Below are 16,422 nucleotides of genomic sequence, written 5' to 3'. Positions count from 1 at the left end.
GGGGGCTGCCTGCAGGCGCAGAGCTTGCTGCCCCGCTGCTGCCCCTCTGCGCGGGAGCCCCGCGAGCGCGGGGCGCAGGGCCGGGGCTGCCGGGCGGCGCTGCCCCCCGGGCAGCCCGGCACGCTGCCGGAGCGCTGCTGGCCCGGTGCGGCGCGTGGCCGGGATGACTCATTGCTTCCTGCAGCAGCTCCTGGGCTTTTTTTCCCCCTCGTGGCAAACCTGAGCGGAGCTGCAGTTTTGGCCCCGGCTCCCAGGTCTCAGCTGTGAGGCTGGAGACGGTCCGGCTGTGGCCGGCCAGCCTGCGGCTCGTCCCCGTGCTGCACAGGGCCGCAGCGAGGACGGAGGGCCGGGACCCCCGCGCTAGCCGGGCCGGCTCGGGACCTGCTCTGCCCTCCCGGCGCCTGGCTGCCCAGAGCGCTGGAGCCGGCACGCACCAGCCTGCGCTTGCACCAGCTCCCGCTGCTGCTGGGGCCGGCGCCGCACCGGGGCCTGGGGGGCTGCCAGCACCCGCTGCCCGCCTGCCGGCGCTGCGAGGCTGCCGGCGCCAGCAGGGATGGGGGGTCCAGGCCGCAGCGAGCAGAGGGTGCAGCGGGTGACCGGCTCGCGGCCGGCGGGAGGCCTGGCCGGGGCTGAGCGGGCCGGTGGCGCGGGGAGGCGGGGGGCTGCCGATGATTAGCTATTCCGGCCGCGTCCTTCCCGCAGGCGGCCGGGATGCAGTTGGAGCCCCCGAAGTGGCTCGAATCTGCGTCTTTAAGGTACAACAAGGGCCTGTCTGGCAGCTCGCAGCCGCTGCGCGCTCCCGGGGGGGAAGCAGATTGCGAGACAAAGAGCCAGGGACAAAGGCACGGCTGCCTCGTGCCCCGGGGACGGGGTGCAGGCGCGTGCGGCCCCGGCCGGTGCTGCGGGGCGGCCGCCCCCAGCTAGCCCCCGTGGTGCCCGCCGTGGTCCCCACCACCAGCAGCCCGGCATCGTCGCACCGGGCGCGCTCGGGACACCGGGTGGCACAGCCCTGGCAGCCGGCTCCGCGCGCGGCCGCCTCGCCGCCCTGCCTGCCACCTCTGGTCCCGGCAGAGCAGGGGGTGCCGCGGCCCCGGGGCCGCCCCGTGGGGCTCACCCCCACGAGGGTTTGCAGGGTGGAAACCGAGCACAGAGCCGGGCTGGAGGCGGGGGGACGGGGCACAGGGCTGCAGGGAGCAGAAAACCCTGGGCAAGTCGCCCCTGCCCCACTGTGCCTCAGTTTCCCACCTGCTTCCAGGGCCTTTCCCCCACGACTTTCCCCATGCAACTTGGCCAGCCCTGGCTCCAAGCCCCCAGACCCCCGGTCCGTCTGCCCCACAGCAATGCCGGGGCAGGGTTGGCACAGGCACTGGCACAGCCCTGCTCCAGCCGCCTTTGTCTCTCCTCCCTGCACCGGGCTGCAAACTGCCGCGGGCCTGGGGCGGCTGCCGTCCTCCCCGACAGCACGGGCAGGCCAGCGGGACTGGGGCCCCTGGGCGGCTGCTGGGGTGGTGCTGCCTGCAGGGTCTTGGGCAGGGGCCATGGGCACAGCAGCTGGGCGGAGAGGGGCGAGCCGGGACCCTAGCCTGGCCCGATGGTGCTTGCAGAATTTGCAAGAAGGGGGGACAGGAGGGGGCCTGTGCCCTGCTGCAGCTGGGGGCTGCTCCTGGCTGCAGGGGGCACCGGGGTCTGGGGGACTGGGGTAACCCCAGGTTCGATCACCTCTCCGGCTGGCAGCGAGCAAGACTGAGTTACCCCCGCCCACGTAGACCTGCTCGAGCTGGGGATGTCCTTATGGGCGCACAGAGAGAGGGGGTGCCGGGCACCCTGGGGCACCCAGCGAAGGCTCTGCCCGGGCAAGAGCTGAGCCCTGGCAATGCTGCTGGCTGGGTCCCCCCTGCTCCTGGGGTGGGCTCAGCAACACCTTGGCATGCTGGGGGGACGCAGGACCCACCGAGGCAGCAGCTCTGCTTCCCACCCCCGGTCCCTGCTCTGCCGCGCACCGGGGCAGCAGATGTGCAGGGGATCCTGCGGGCGCAGCCCGGCCGGTGCCCGCGCCACGGAGGGAGGACGGCGCTGGGAAGGCGCTGTGCCCAGCCCCTCACCTGCCTCGCGATGGCGCTGGGGCTGGGGAGGGGGGGGGCTGCGATTCACCCTGCCCGGGTGAGGGGCTGCCACGCTCCTCATCTGCTAAGTGGGTCAGGCCCACGGTGGCGCTCCCCTCCCCGGCGGCCGTGATTGATGAGCTGAAGCTGGCAGCTGGCACCCTGCTCCTCCCCGGCCCCGGCGGAGCTGGGGTGCTCTGGGCCGGGGCACCGGGGCGGGCAGCTGCACAGCGGAGGATGCTGGTGCAGCCGCGGGGAGGGGGGCAAGGCGCATCTCCCCCCGCTGCACCACTGCGAGCAGCCGGCCTGGCCCAGGGCTCGGGGCTGCCCCGCACCCCCGCCCGGCCCCTCGGGCCGTCACGCAGGCAGCCCCCCAGCCCACGGAGCGGCCGTCAGCACCCCTCCTACCTGCATCCCCCTCTCGCACCGCGCTGGGACCGCTCCTCATTTGCACTGCCACCCGCCAGCCCGGGGCCCAGGGACGCTGCCCCCCCGCAGCCGCCTTCCCGGCCGGCCGCTCTAGGGGCAGGCGCAGCCAGCGCTGGGGGGACCGATGCAGCTGCGAGTGCGTGGGGGGCAGAAGGGAAGACTGTTGCATCCCCCCCGCAGGGCTGCCCCAGCACCGGGTGCCAGGCGGACGTACGGCGCTGGACAGACGGGGGGCGAGGAGGGCTAGGGCCCTCGGAGCAGAGCGTGCCAGGGTGGTGGGCAAAGGGGCTGCCGGGCCGTGCAGGAAAGCAGGCACCTTCCCTGCCAACCTGGGCAGTGGGGACCGGGCAGGGCGGTGGGGAGGGGGCAGCAGGCCAAAGCGGGGAGCAAACGCCTTCTATTTGTTCGCGTGCGACAGGGACGTCCCGTTCCCGGGGCGCCGGGCGAGCGCGGGAGCAGGGAGCCGCCGGTGGGCATAGAGCACGCGGGGTCAGGCAGAGCCCGGGATGACCCCGAGAGCTGTCCCGCTCCCCGCCACCCAGATGGGCAGATGCGACCCTCTGTCCCCGGGCACTTCGCTCCCCGGGTGCCGCGCAGGCGCCGTCGGGCTCCGCAGCCCCCGTTTGCTCCGGCAGGTCCTGGTGGACGCAGCTGCGCTCCGGCTGCCGCGGGCAGCGGGGCCCCGCCGGGCGCCCGGCCCCGCTCACGCCGGGCACTGCAGGCTGCAGTAGTCGGCGGATTTGAAGAAGCCGTAAACGTTGACGAGGGGGAACATGAGAACGGCCCCGAGGAGGGAGCCCAGCTGCTCCATGGCCCCGTACCACACCAGCGCGCTGTGGCTGCGGCTCCGCAGGATCACCCCGGCCATCACCTTCACGTAGGAGAGCGTCCCGGTGAAGAGCACCCAGGAGAGCACCTGGGTACAGGAGGAGAGCGGTCAGCGGGGCAGGGGACAATGCGGCGATGCCAGAGCACAGCGACGGCCCCACAGACTGTCCCCGGGTGAGAGGGAGCACCACAACTTACAATGATGGCGTCACCCCACTGGGACTGCTGCAGGAGAGGGCAGGGGCTCATCACCGCGATGGCCATGTTGTAGGCACCAAAGCCCGTCCCCGCCACCGTGAGGGTGCCCAGCAGGGCCAAGGACCTGCAAGGGACACACCGGTGATGCAGGGAGCGCTGCCAGCCCGGCCCCATCACCCAGCACGGCCACTCGCCGCAGCGGGAGAGGCCAGATCCACGTCACAGGCAGTGGGTCCGGTCTTTCCAGTTGGGTGAGCTGTGTGCTGACCCCATCCTCCTATCTTGGTCATCTCTGCTTGCCCAGCAGAAGGCCGATGGTTTGCTGACCCCGTTGGTCTGGGGACCCCCGAGGACTTCAACCCACTTGGCTTCTCCCCCTGGCCACCCCCATTGGGCTGCGCTTGGGGCAGAACCAGCCTGGAAATGCCCTGTGCTGTCGTGGGGGCCAGACCCCCGGGGACCCTGCGACCCACCTGCTGGGCAGGAACATGGCAATGATGCAGGCGAGGGGGTTCGCCATGGAGCTGAGCGTGGCAGAGAGGTGGTAGGCCGTGCTGCCGTAGGGCAGGCAGGAGTAGGACTGCACGGACGGCAGGACCCCGTTCGTCAGAGAGCTCACCCAGACTATGAGGAAGTAGATGAAGGCAAGCTTGGCCAGAGAGTAGGAGATCTTCTCTGGCCGGGCCTCCCCAGGCTGCTTGATTTCCTCCGGGCATGGGCAGACTTCTCTACACCTGGAGCCAGCTCCGTCCTCGGGAGCCTGATCACATGAGCTCAGAATGATGCTGCCGGGAAACAAGTGCTGCTGCGAGAGCTCCCACATCTTGGGCTGCCTGCTGAGAAGGAAGAAGGCCACCAAGCAGGCCAGCATCATTACAGTCATGAGGAGGAAGAAGACGAGGGTGGAGAAGTTGGCTGGGAGGTAGCGGGTCTCCATTTGGAAGACACTGCCCTCCGTAGTTTCATTGCCAGAGGTGATGTTGACCACATGGGTGACGTTGACACAGTTGGAAATGCCAGAGCCCTGGCCCAGTGCGATGAGAGAAGGAATCAGCCCACTGAGCCCTTCACCTATGAAGAAGCTGGTCAGATACTGGGGTTGCAGCTGCATCATGAAGGGCAGGAAGGTGACGGAGGAGGTGCAGTCCACAAGGGACAGGAAGAAGGTGAGGACCAGGAACGCGGTGCTGTGGGGCACCCCAGCAATGGGAGATGTGTAACTCCACAGGAAGGCCAGGAGCAGACAGGCCAGGACACCCGTGGACACGATCACGTAGATAACAGCCACCTCCTTGAGCAAGCCGGGCCTGAAGCGGTGCATGAGGGTGACAAAGAGCGGCCCCACATTGGCCATCTGGATGATGATGGTGATGTAGGAGGGCAGGTCCCATTGCTCAGGCAGCACCGTCACCAGCAGCGGGAGCTCGACCCACAGCCCGTTGATGGCAACCCAGGAGCCTGTGCCGAAGATGCAGGCCAGCAGGTGGGTGAGCAGTGCCATGGCTCACGGCCGGGCGCCGTGCTGCAGAGGAGAGCGGGAGAGAAGCTTGGCTCAGCGACAGGGTGGCTCTGCTCTGGGCACAGCTCGGCCCCCCACAACCAGCCAGGCCCTATTCCCGGCCTCCTGTGAACGCAGCCTGTGCTTCCCCTCCCGCATCTTCTCTCTGAAATGCCGTGTGGGTGCAGGACGTGCTGGCACCTGGTGGTGCCCCTGCCAGGATCCCGCGTCCCCGTGGCATCGGGAGCTGGTGCCGCCTGGCTGGGTGCTGCACGTGTCCGGCTGCGGCTGAGGGACGGGAGGATGAGCCTTACGGAGGGGATCGAAGCACGGGATGGGAACAGAGGTTCTCCTAGCCCAGCAGCCCGACCGTCTCATGGCGAACGCCCTGGGCGGGCGCAGCGGAGCCTTCCCTGCTCCCCGGCAACCAACAGCTCGGGGCCTTCCCGCGCTGGGCATGGTGCAGGGTCTGCCCCGTGCCAGCCCTGTCCTACCCCCCTGTCCTCAGCCAGCTGGGGCTCAGCAGCACCAGAGGTGGAGCCTGGCCCGGCCAAGACCTGCCGGCGCGCTGCAGTGCCCCGGCTGGCGGCCCGGCGCAGCCCAGCACGGGCGTGCAGGGCTCTCACCTGGGCGCAGAGGGGCCTGGGCAGCCGCTCCGCTCTCCTGGGGGTTGAAGCCTTGCACCTCGCACAGCAACCACGGGGCAGGGGAAGCAGCTCCCAGCTCCTTCCTGTGCAATCCCAGCAGGCTCTGGCGCCCGCGGGAAGAAGGGCCCCGGCAGCCCCACCTGGAAACCAGCGCCTGCTCATACCAGGGAGCTGAGTCAGCCACCTCCTCCTCCGCCGCCGGATCCCCTGCCCGCCCCGGCCACCGGCTCCCTTCGCCCTGCCACGCTGGTGGTGAGGCCGGCTCCCACCTCGCCCTGGCTCCCGTGCCTGCTCCCCCCGGCCCCAGCCCTGCTCCCGAATATGGGGTACCTGCGCAGCATCTCCCACGCGGGAACTCACCGCGCTTTCGGGAACCGATGGCCCCACGCAGGCGGGAGCGCGTCCCCGGTGCTGGAGCGTCTCGGAGCGGGCACAACAGGGCGGCCCCGGCCCCAGCCCGCTCCTCACCCCGACCCGGCTGGCGGGCAGTCCCCCCGTCTCGCGGCGGCCGGGGACGGCCGAGCGGGGCGCTGCGCTCTCCCCCGTGTGCTCAGGAGCAAACTCCAAGGTCACCTTTCCGGAAGCCCATCCTGGGTGGGGAGATGCCGGCAGGTCTCCAGAGCGCTGCACATCGAGCGGGCATGGTCAGCTGCAGGTGCAGGGGCCGATGAGACAGAAGAACAGAGGAAACCTGCTGCCCTAAGGGCTGCAGAGGGCACAGGGGAGAGGGACCAGCTCCGGTCCCGGCTGTCCCCCCGCAGGGCAGGGGCTGGGGCCACCCCAGCCCAGGGGGTGGCTGGAGGGGCTCTGGGGCTCAGGGACCCCCCCTGCCTCCGATCTCCCCTCCGCGTGCTCACGGGCCGCAGGATATTGCCAGCTCAGCCCATGTCCCCAGGTTGGTGAGGGACCCGCTGGCAGTGCCCCGCTCACCTGTCTCCGCCAGAGACCCCGGCTCGGCCGCGGGCAGCCGCCCCCCGGCCGCCGACTCAGGCCTCCCCGAGGGCCAGCCTGGGTCCCGCTGGCCGGGCTCCTGCTGTGCCACCTCCTGCCCTCTCCCGGCAGCCCCGGGGCCGGCTCAGCCCCTCGCCCGCTCCCGCCCCTGGGGGCTGCTGCCCCCCGCGCGTCCCCACTTACCGCCGGGGTGAGGGCCAGCCCTGCGCTCGCGCAGCGGGGCACACTCGGCCGAACTGCCGCTGGCCCGGCGCACCCCGGCTTGGCTGGGTGCCGGGGGTTCTCCTTGGCTGCTCCGTGTACTTTGCACTTGTCCCTGCTGAACTGCGTCCCACCTATTTCGGGCTGCAGCGTGCAGGTGCATATATCACCGGGCTTTGGCGCCTGCTACTGCTGCTGGGGATCCCGGCAGGGCGAGGGCTGCCCGGGGTCCCACGGGCAGCACCGAGCCGGGCTGCGGCATGGCCTTTCCCCGGCACGCATCGCCTGCGGATGCTCCTCGGGCGCGGGCTGCCGTGTGCCGCGCACCTCGGTACCCCGCCGGCCCTGCTCGGCCCGTGCCGGCGGCTCGTGGTGCCGCAGGGTGCTCAGCCGGGGCGGGTGCTGGCTGTGGGACTGCGGCACGGCCCGGGAGCCAGCACGGCTGAGCGGGGGCCGGGGGGGCCTGGGCACGGCAGAGCCTGCGCTCCCCGTGCTGCACGGCTGCTCCTTCCCAGCACCCGCCTTGCCGGGACACCCGGCACGGGCTCTTCCCCCAGCACCCACAGGGTGTCGCTGGGAGAGCGGTTTGCAAGGCGCTCCGCAAGGAGCAGGGGCTGCCCATGCAAGGGACCGGCTGCCCGCGGCCCTGCTGCGCCGGTGCCCTGCCGGGTGCCTGGCCAGGCCTGCACCCCTCCCGCGTCCCTGCTCAGCGGGGATGCCCCCGCGGCGAGGCGCCGGCCCCACGCTCTCGGCCGGTGCGGGGGGGCCGGCGACCGTCCTGCGTGTGGTTCGGCAGCGCAAGGGGGCCGCGGGGCCGGCGGCCAGGCCCCTTCCCAGCCTAAGCGGCGGCGGCGCGGGGGGGTGCACCGTGGGGGCGACAGGCGCCGAGCCGCGGCCGCCCGAGCCGGCTGTGCCTCCCGCCGTGCAGCTGAGCCGCCAGCCGGGGCCCCCGCCGCCCCTCCCGGCGCAGATGGCAACCACGCCGTACCTGGCCGAGGGGCCCTCGCCGGGCCGGGGCAGGCCACCGGCCCCGGGAAACCGCCCCCGCTGCCGGCCGGGGCTGGGGCCGCTTCCCAAACCCAGCGGGGTGCAGGGGGGACGCGGTCGGGCGCTGGGCAGCGGTGCAGCAGGCTGGCCGGGCGCCTCGGAGCGGGTCGCCAGCTCCCCTCGGAGAGGGGCTGGGGGGGGAGAGGCGAGGGGCAGGGGCCGCCCGCCGTGGGGCACGCCGCGGCCCGGTGCGCTCCCTGCTCCCCTCCCCATCCTCCCAGGGGACGGGAGCCCCCCGGGCACCCGGCCCCGGACGCCCCCCGGACGGAGGCTGTATTTAACCATCCCCCTCAGCTGACTGCCGGCGAGGCGGCCGCGGGGCAGGGGAAGGCGGCTGCCTCCATCTCCAGGTGGGGCCCGATTCTCCGGGGGGGACTTGGGGACCGCGCTGGCCCCCCGGACCGGCGGGGGGATGCCCAGCCCGGCTGGGGCGCCGGGGTCCCGGCGGCAGCTTGCGGCCGCTGGCCCCTTCCCCCTCCCGGCTCCCCGGCCCCATTTGCATCCCATTTCCATGTGAATGGAGCAGGTCAAGTTGAAAGTTGAAAGGCTGCTGCCTCGGTGCCGTGGGGAAGGGGCCTCTGCCGAGAGGTTAGAGCCCGACAAAGGGGCCGGATCCCCAGGGCATCCGTCGCCTGCGCCCCCGCCCCGGCGGGCTCCCCCCGGCCGCCGCCATCTGCGGAGAGCCGCTCGCCTGCGCCGGGGCGGCGGGAGACAAAGCCCCGCCGCCCGCCGGGAACCCTCCATCTGCTGCTGACCCGCCGCGGGGCTGGCGGCTGCGCGGGGCCGGGGAGGTGACGCACGCACCGGCACCCCCGCAGCCCCCTTGTCCCCGCGGCGCGAGAGCAGCGTCGTCCCCGTCGCGCCAAGGGCGCCCGGGAGCGACGCAGCCTCGTCCCCCAACCCCGGGGAAACCTCCCTGCGCCGCGCGCGGGGCCTTTGCAGGGAGCACGCAGCGCCGGGCCGGGGGGACGAGGCTGCCGGGCTGCTGCCCCGGGGCTGCGTCCCCTGCTGCGGAGCTCACACGGCGCCCAGGGAAGGAGGGCGGCAGCGGCGGTGCCCTCGGCCCGCTCCTGCCGCGGAGCGTGGGGCCCTGCGCGTCTCCCCGGCCCCACGGCAGGGCACGGCGGGTGGGGGCTGAGCTGCGGAAAGGCCAGGGAATGAAAGCGAGAGCGTTTCAGCAGGGCGTCCCCGGGCTGGGGGAGGCAGAGCCGTTCCCCGACCCCCTCTGGGAGAGCAGGGCCTGCAGCTGGGGAAACTGAGGCACGGAGCAAGGCGATGGCTCGCTGCGGCCAGGGCCGTGCCGAGAGCCGGGTCCTCGGCCCGGGATGGCAGCGGAGCGGGGTGGGGGTGATTTCCCAGCTGCGCAGCCGTGCAGCTTGTCTGGGCGAGGGGCTGCGGCTGCAGGCAGGAGCGGGCGCGCAGGTGGGACAAGGGACGGCCAGGGCTCGCCGCCCCGCGGGCACCGCCGCTCGCTCTGCCAAGAGCCGTGCCGAGCCCCCGGCCGCGCTGCTATCCGCATGGCTTCCCGCAGCCGCTGCTGCTAAGGGCTTCTTATCCGGGCAGCGCTCGGCGAGGCAGGCCCGCGAGCGGCGCGGGGGAGGCTGGAGCAGGATAAGGCGAGCGCACGCGCTGCCGGGGATCAAAGGGCCGGGCTGGGCTGCGGGCCGCCGACCCCCCGCACCGCTGGGCTGCGATGCAACGGGGTGGCGAGGAGCGAGCTGCGGCCGGGGGCTGGTGCCGGCTGCAGGGCGCTGTGTGCGCGGCCCCGTGCCCACCCGGGAAGCCCTCGCGTGTGCCCCCGCGATGGTCCCGCTGGGTGCCGACGGTCGCCAGTGCCGCGCTGCAGCACCTGCTCCTTCCCGCGCAGGCAGGGACGGTCCCGCTCCGGCACCCATCTCCCAGCACCTCCGGCGGGAGCTGGCCACTGGGCCCCGTTTTCGCTCTTCCACGGCTGCGTTTGGCTCCTGGGCGTCCTCAAAGCGGCGCGTGCGGGGAGCCAGCCCCAGTGCGTCCGTGCTCCGGGACCTTCGGGACAGATGTTGAGCCAAGTGCAAAAGGAGGCGCTGGCTCTCACCCGCAGATTGCCCCCGTCTAACGCGCAGCATGGGCCTCTCCCCACGCCGAGCCTGGCGCAGGCGCGACGGCTCTGCAGTCCCAGCCGCCACCTCCTGCTGCGCTCGGGCATCGAGCTGCTGCTCCGGCGGGCTGCCTGGCCCCGAAAGCCATCCGGGATATTCCCAGAGAGGGCGAGGCGCTGCCAGCTGCAACGCCCTGCTCCCGAAAGTGCCGGCCGCCAGGGCCCAGACGTGCCCGGGCAGTGCCCGCAGCCGCCCGCCGCCCCGGCACGCTCGCTGCCTGCACGCGGGGGACGCGGCCGGCTGAGCCCGCGGGGCGATGCTGCTCTGCCCTCGCCCGCAGCACCGCTCGGGGCTCTCCGCGCTGCGCCGGTCGTGCGCATCCACTTTCGGCCGAAACGATTGCAAAGGGCCAGGGCAGCCCTCCGGGGTGAAGTCATTTGTTTTTCCAGTGCTTCACTCGGCTCTTTTCCCTTCATCAGCTCCTTGTCTTGCTTCCAAGTGCAGTTTAAAAAATGCACTGCTTTAATTGAGCTCGGGCTGCGCGTTGCTTCGCAGGCCGGCAGCTCGTCCCCGCCACGGCGAGCTGCTCTTCACCGAGGGGCCGGGCCAGGCTGGCCGCTGCCCCGGCGCCTGGCAGGGACCCCCGCAGCACCCCGGCACTAGGCTTGGGCCAGCCGATCCGCCCGGTTCCCAGCTCAGTTGGCAGCTCGGTGGCCCTGCTCCAGGCCTTCACCCCGCTTGCGCCGTGGGTCCGCCCCGGTCCCTGCCGCGCGGGACGAGGAGCCGGCGCCTCGCAGGGTCCCCTCCGCTCTCAGCGCCAGGATGGCCCCAGTCCCGGCTGGCTCAGCCTCGAACCAGCAGCATCTCCTAGAGACGATGCCATCGGTCGTTCCAGTTTATTTTACTCGGGTATTAAAGCCGTTTGGAGTTTGTTGCGCAGGGTTATTGCTGAGTGCCCCGCGCGGGGTCCCGGGCCGGCCGGGAGCTGGGCAGCCCAGCCCGGCCCGCTTGGAAAGCGGCGTTGGTGGTCACCGAGCAGCCCCGGCTGCGCCGCGTGCGCGGGACCCTCGGGCAGCGCCGGTGACGGGGCACGGGGAGAGGCCGAGGCTGCCCGCACCCTGCGCCGGCGTCGCGGCCTCAGGCAGGACCGGCTCCCTGAGCTGTTTCTGCTGACATGTTTGCGGTTGTGAGCGGCAGAGGGGAGCGGAGGTGATGGTGGAGACTTCTCCGAAGGGCTGGGAAATGCAGTCGATCTGGTTGTCCCAAGCCAGCCACCTTTGCGTCTTGTTAAAGCATGCGTAAGCGGAGGTTCAGGGTGTACCTGGAGGGAGGTCGGACAGTCAAGCACTGCGGTTCCCTTTGAGAAGGGCTGGACAAATACGTGTCCCAGAAAAACAAAGTGAGTTTTGCAAATAAGAGCAGGCCCTGCCGCCTGGTCGTGCCGGTCGAGAGCAGCAGAGCCGGGAGGGAGCTCCCCGGCTCCCCGGCACAACCGCACGAGCCCTTTCCTGGGAACCGCCGGCTCTCCCCGCAGCAACCTCACTGCCGGCGTAAAACCCGCCTCGGCGGCATGACAAGGACCCCCGAGCCGGGAGAGCGGAGGCGGATGTGGCAGCGTGTGCACCTCGGGCCGGGCAAACTCGGGGAGCCGAGCAGGAGGGGAGCTGCCCCGTCCCCACGCAGGGCAGGCCCGGCCAGGCATTAGGTGCCAGGGCAGCAAGACCTCTGCCGAGGTCTCCGGGACCAAACATCCCCCAAACCTGCCTCGGACCAGCGGGCCCGGGGCTGCGCCTGGGCTCTGCGAGCCGAGCGGGGCGCGAGGGTGCTTCGCCGGCGCCGCGCTGCCTCGCAGGGCGTTCTCGCCCGGCGCTGACTCAGAGCAGCGCGGTTTCGGCAGATCCGCTCCAGCACCCGCGAACAAGGGGGAGGAAGGTGAGGACGTTGCTCACGGAGGAGGAGGCTCCGGGGACGAGCACAACCCCCCGGCCGAGCGCGGGGAGAAGCCGCTCGGCGGCCCGCACGGTGACCAGCGAGCTGCCGCGTCCCGGGGCAGAGCCAGGTAGGTGCTGGAGGCGGAGGTGGCCCCAGCTGCAGCCCCGCGTGCCGGTCCCCCGCTGGGTGCTGCCGGGCTCGCTGGCCGGGCATCGCAGGGCCGGGGGCACCCAGCGAGGGGGCGGGTTGGCACCTCTCCCAGCCTGCCTTTTCGGAGGAGCGGCCTCGGGCGGAGGAGGTTATCAGATGCAGCAAAGCCAGCCCCGCTCGGCTGCCTCAGGCTGGGAGGGCGACGAGCCGGGGCCACGGCCTGGCATTGCCCGGGCACGAGCCAGGCTGGCAGCCCTGGCACCCGGGCCGCCGAGCGCCCTCAGCGCTCAGGGGACGCGATAACGTCGCTTTGTTTTCGGGGCGGTTTGGAGGGCGGCTTGCGCACAGCCGCCTGCCACGGCTCGGCGCCGCGGTGCCTGCTCGGCGGCCGGTGCCAGGGCTGGCGGCTCTCCAGCGGCAGGAATGCGGAGCGGCGGGTTGCGCGGCCGGCCGGGCCCCGTCGCCGCTGGCCGGCCCTCGCCGGCAGGGAAGGAGAGCCCGCGCCGTGCCGCAATCCCTCCGTTGGGCCGCGGCCGGCTGTGCTCTGCAGCCCTGCGTCCTCGTCCCCCGCCCCAGGGCCCCGGGGGGCACCTTGAGCCGCCCCCCAGGGCCGGGGCCGTGTTTGTCACAGAGCTGGCACGGAGCCAGGCAGCGCCGGGCACGCGGGGTTTCGCTGCGCGGGCGCTCCCGGCGCAGGGCTGAGTCAGGCGCTCGTGTCCCGCCTCGAGCGGGGCTGGGGGACGCGGGGCCTCGGGCGGAAGCTGACGGCGGTTCCTGCTCGCGGGGCAGCCGGGATGGGGCGCGGGGCAGGCTGCAGCTGGCCTTTCCCCCGGGGCGTCTCCCCTCCGCCCCCTCGTCTTTCGGCCCGCTAGCCGGGCCGTGGGGCTCGGCCGTGCCCCGAGCACCGCCTGGCCCCGCTTTCCCCCGGGGTCCTTCGGCAGCAGGGACGGGGCCCCGCGTCTCCCCGTCTTGCTCAGCGAGCGTGTCGGTGCTCGGCGCCGCCGGCAGCCCCGTTTGCGGGGCGCGGGGCTCCCCAGAGGGGTGCAGAGAGCCTCCGCCGGGGCGCGGGGCCGGGGGGGGCCGAGACCGTCCCCAGCTGTCCCCGCCGGCTCCCCGCCGACACTTTCCGGGTCAGCTGGCACTGTCGCCGCGGGGCGGCGAGGCGAGGGACGGCGGCGGCCAGCCGCGGGGGGGGGGGGGGGGGGGCGGCCGGGACCCCCCGCCGCCTTTGCAGCCCGGGGCCGGGCAGCGCGGGGGGGCCGCGCCGAGCACGGCGCCGTAGCGCGGCGAGCAGGAAGTGGTGCGAGCAGGTAGCGCGGCCGCAGGTGCGCTCCGCGCTCCGGGCTCCGCGGCCGCCGCCGCCCCGCCAGCGCGCCCGGGCTCCGCGCACCGCGCACCGGCACCGCCGGCCCGCCCGGCGGCCGCCCCCCGCCCGGTAAGTCCTGCGCTTGCTCGAGCCGCCTGCTCGCACGGCGAACCGGGCAGGCCGGGGCTGCCGGCGCCCACCCGCGGCCCCTCGGCCGGGCTGCAGCACCGCCCCCGCCGCGGCCCCCCGAGCGCCGTGGGGGGAGCGGGAGGGGTTCCCGCGGCAGCTGCGGACCGGATCGGCGGGCTCTCAGCGCGGCCCCCCCCCCCCCCCGGTGCACCCCCCCCTCCTCCCGGTGCACTCCCCCGGTGCAGCCCCCCCCCCCCCCCCCGGTGCAGCCGGGACCCCGGGGCTTTGCGGGGCAGAGCGGAGGTTGCGCCCAGCGCGGAGCAGGGCCGGAGGCGGCCGGCAGGGCTGGGGCGCTCGGAAAGCGCCGCCGCGGTGGCGGTCCCCGCTGTCCCTCCCCGGGAAGGACGCGGTCGCCGAGCCCGGCCCCGAGCGCAGCGGCGCCGGTGGCCGCGGGGCGGGAGGGCTGCAGCGGGTGCGGCCCCCCCCCCCCCCCCAAAACCGCCGGCGGCCGCTGCCCCTCCGCACCCTTGGGGAAGGCCGCTGCGCCTGTTGGGCTTGGCGGAGGCCCAAGGACATGAGGTTCCCGGGTCTCCAGCGCGGATCCAGGGCTCCGCACGGCTCCTGGCACATGCCGGATGGGAAAACATAGCAGGAAACCCCCCCGGGGGCTTTCCAGAGGGGCCCGAGGGTGGGGGGCAGCGAGGCACCCCGCGCGCTGGGCAGGGAGCCCGTGAGCTGCTCCAGCTCCCCTGGCTCCTTGGGGGCTTTCCCCACTCGTGTGGGGGCGCCGGGGTCCCCAGCACCCTGCGCTGGGCCGGCCCAGCCTGGCGTGCGGGAGCCCCCGTCGCGCGGCCTTCGCCCCCCCGCCTCCGTGGCTGCAGCTCCGGGCGGGCTGCAGGGTTGCAGATCCGCCTGGCCGAGGGAAAGGGCCCGGCAACGTGCCTGAACCCCGGGACGGAGCCGGCCCCACCACGCGCCCTCCGGGAGCGGGGTTTCGTGGGGCAGCCGTGCGGCGTCGGCGGGGGACCACGGGGGGGCCGGGCTCTGGTTTCCCCCCCTGCAAACCAGCAGCATCCTTGCTCCCCGCTTCCCGGAGGAGACGGGGCTCAGTTGGCCGGAGGAAGAGCGATAAGGCAGCCTGCCCCCCAGCCTCGGAGGGGGCGGCGGGACCGAGCCGGCCCGCGGCGGGGCCGGGCACCCCTCGGCCGGCGGGCTGGGGGCGCCAGGCGTCCCCGGGGGCTGCGGGGCAGGCGATGCCACCACCGCTCGCCTCCCTCTCCTCGCTCCGTCGCTGGGCTAGCTGCGTTTGGGGCGCGCTGCCGGCGGCCCCATTGGCCAAGGCGCCGTTTGAAGCAGGCTTGCTGCGCGGATTGGCCGGGGGGACGTTTCGGGGACGCCTCGGTGGCTGGCGGAGGCGTGGTCCCTGCCTTGAAATAGGAAGCCGGGCGCTGGCCTCGGCGGGCTGCGCGGCGCAGACCGAGCGGCTCCGCACAGCCCGCTCGCGCGCCCGCTCGCGCCTTTGTCTGGTGCCGGCGGGTGGGCGAGCGAGCGGCGGCGCTCGGGACGGCCAGCGCCCGGCGGCCGCGGGGACCCCGGCCCACGCCGCCACCCGTCACACCGATCCCTCTTTGCAGCCGGCGTCGCGTGGCCCCGGGCCGGACGCTGCCCGCAGCATCGCCGCCCGACCCGCGCCGCGGGATCCGCCGCCCGGGCCCGCGTCCCGCCTCGGCACCGCCGCCGGGCGCCCCCGCGGCGCGACCCTGGATGGGTGCCGCGGCCCGGCGGCCGGGGGCAGCGGGCGGCGTGGGACGGCGCGGCCGGCCGGGACCATGCCCGTGGAGACCCTGCAGGCCGGCGACGTGATGAAGGGGATGGCGACGGCGGCGGCGCCCTTCACCTCGGCCATGCCCTTCCGCATCCTCAACAAGGGCCCCGAGTACTTCCGACGGCAAGCGGAGACCGGCGCCCGCAAGCCCAGCGCGGTGGAGAGGCTGGAGGCCGACAAGGCCAAGTACGTGAAGAGCCAGCAGGTCGCCAGCACCAAGCAGGAGCCCGTGAAGCCGCTGCTGCTCAAGCAGCCCCTCTTTGCGCCGGGCGTGCGCCGGACCATGCTCACCCCCAGCCGCAGGGCGCCGCCGGGGCCCCGCCGCGCCGAGCCCGCCGGGCCAAAGACCTCCCTCAACCTGGAGATCCTCAACAACCTCATCAACATCTGCGACAGCCCCTTCCCCAAGGCGGAGAGCCCGCTGGGCCGGGAGCGCAAGTGGAAAGCGGAGGGGCCGGAGGGGCCGGGCAGGGAGGCGGGCGGGCAGGCTGCGGCGCCGCGGCCCCCGGGCCCCGCCGACAGCACGAGCAAGCTGTCCGAGGGCTCCGCCGGCTGCAAGCCCTCCGGCACGGTGGCCGTGCGCCGGGTGGACGTGCGGCCCTGCGGGGCTCTGCGGGCCAGGGTGGCCCCCGCCGTGCCGGCGCCGGCGTCGCCCGCCCGCAGCAGCGGCGTGCCCCCCGCCGGCTCGCTGAGCTCGCCCGGCCGCAGCCCCCGCGACGGGCGCCCCGACAGCGCCCGCCGCCAGACCCTGCTGCACCGCTCCAAGTCGGACCTGAGCGACCGCTATTCCCGGGCCACCGCCGACCTGGAGCGCTTCTTCAACTACTGCGGCCTCGACCCCGAGGAGGTGCAGGACATTGGCGTGGAGCGCTTCGCCCGGGCCGCCTCCGACATCGTGTCCGTCAAGTTTCACAGCGTGAGCACGGCCAGCTCGGAGGGCGCCCGCTCGCAGCGCAGCGCCGCCACCCTCGAGGACCGGCCGGCCGAGCGCATGCCCTACGGCATCTCCGTCGTCGAGCGCAACGCCCGCGTCATCAAGTGGCTCTACGGACTGCGGCAAGCCAGGGAGCCCCAGAAGGTCTCCAACGTATAGTGCCGGGG

General features: G+C 73.7%; 2 protein-coding genes across 9 annotated transcripts; one reads left to right on the top strand and one right to left on the bottom strand.

Annotated features, from left to right (window-relative positions):
- Positions 1–2,910: 2,910 nt before the first annotated feature.
- On the bottom strand, positions 2,911–7,082 carry SLC52A3 (solute carrier family 52 member 3). Of its 8 annotated transcripts, none has more exons than XM_068912756.1 (6): positions 6,837–7,082; positions 6,063–6,326; positions 5,682–5,842; positions 4,031–5,079; positions 3,558–3,681; positions 2,911–3,447 (listed from the first exon to the last, which is right to left on the bottom strand). In XM_068912756.1, exons 4-6 carry the CDS (start codon positions 5,056–5,058, stop codon positions 3,235–3,237), a joined length of 1,365 nt encoding a protein of 454 aa, XP_068768857.1. In that variant the 5' UTR covers positions 5,059–5,079; positions 5,682–5,842; positions 6,063–6,326; positions 6,837–7,082; the 3' UTR covers positions 2,911–3,234. The 8 variants fall into 8 exon arrangements, with proteins under 8 accessions (XP_068768857.1, XP_068768854.1, XP_068768855.1 ...); XM_068912753.1 differs by having other exon boundaries at positions 5,682–5,856; positions 6,033–6,351; positions 6,837–6,966; XM_068912754.1 differs by having other exon boundaries at positions 6,033–6,351; positions 6,837–6,966.
- Positions 7,083–15,274: 8,192 nt separating this feature from the next.
- On the top strand, positions 15,275–16,422 carry FAM110A (family with sequence similarity 110 member A). The gene has a single exon (XM_068912144.1). The coding sequence runs from the start codon at positions 15,326–15,328 to the stop codon at positions 16,412–16,414; it is 1,089 nt and encodes a 362-aa protein (XP_068768245.1). The 5' UTR covers positions 15,275–15,325; the 3' UTR covers positions 16,415–16,422.

The sequence above is a fragment of the Struthio camelus genome, chromosome 18 (assembly GCF_040807025.1).
Source record: "Struthio camelus isolate bStrCam1 chromosome 18, bStrCam1.hap1, whole genome shotgun sequence".
In the NCBI taxonomy this organism is placed as follows: Eukaryota; Metazoa; Chordata; class Aves; order Struthioniformes; family Struthionidae; genus Struthio; species Struthio camelus.
The sequence above is the reverse complement of the archived record's forward strand: the minus strand, read 5'-3'. Positions and strand labels throughout refer to the sequence as shown.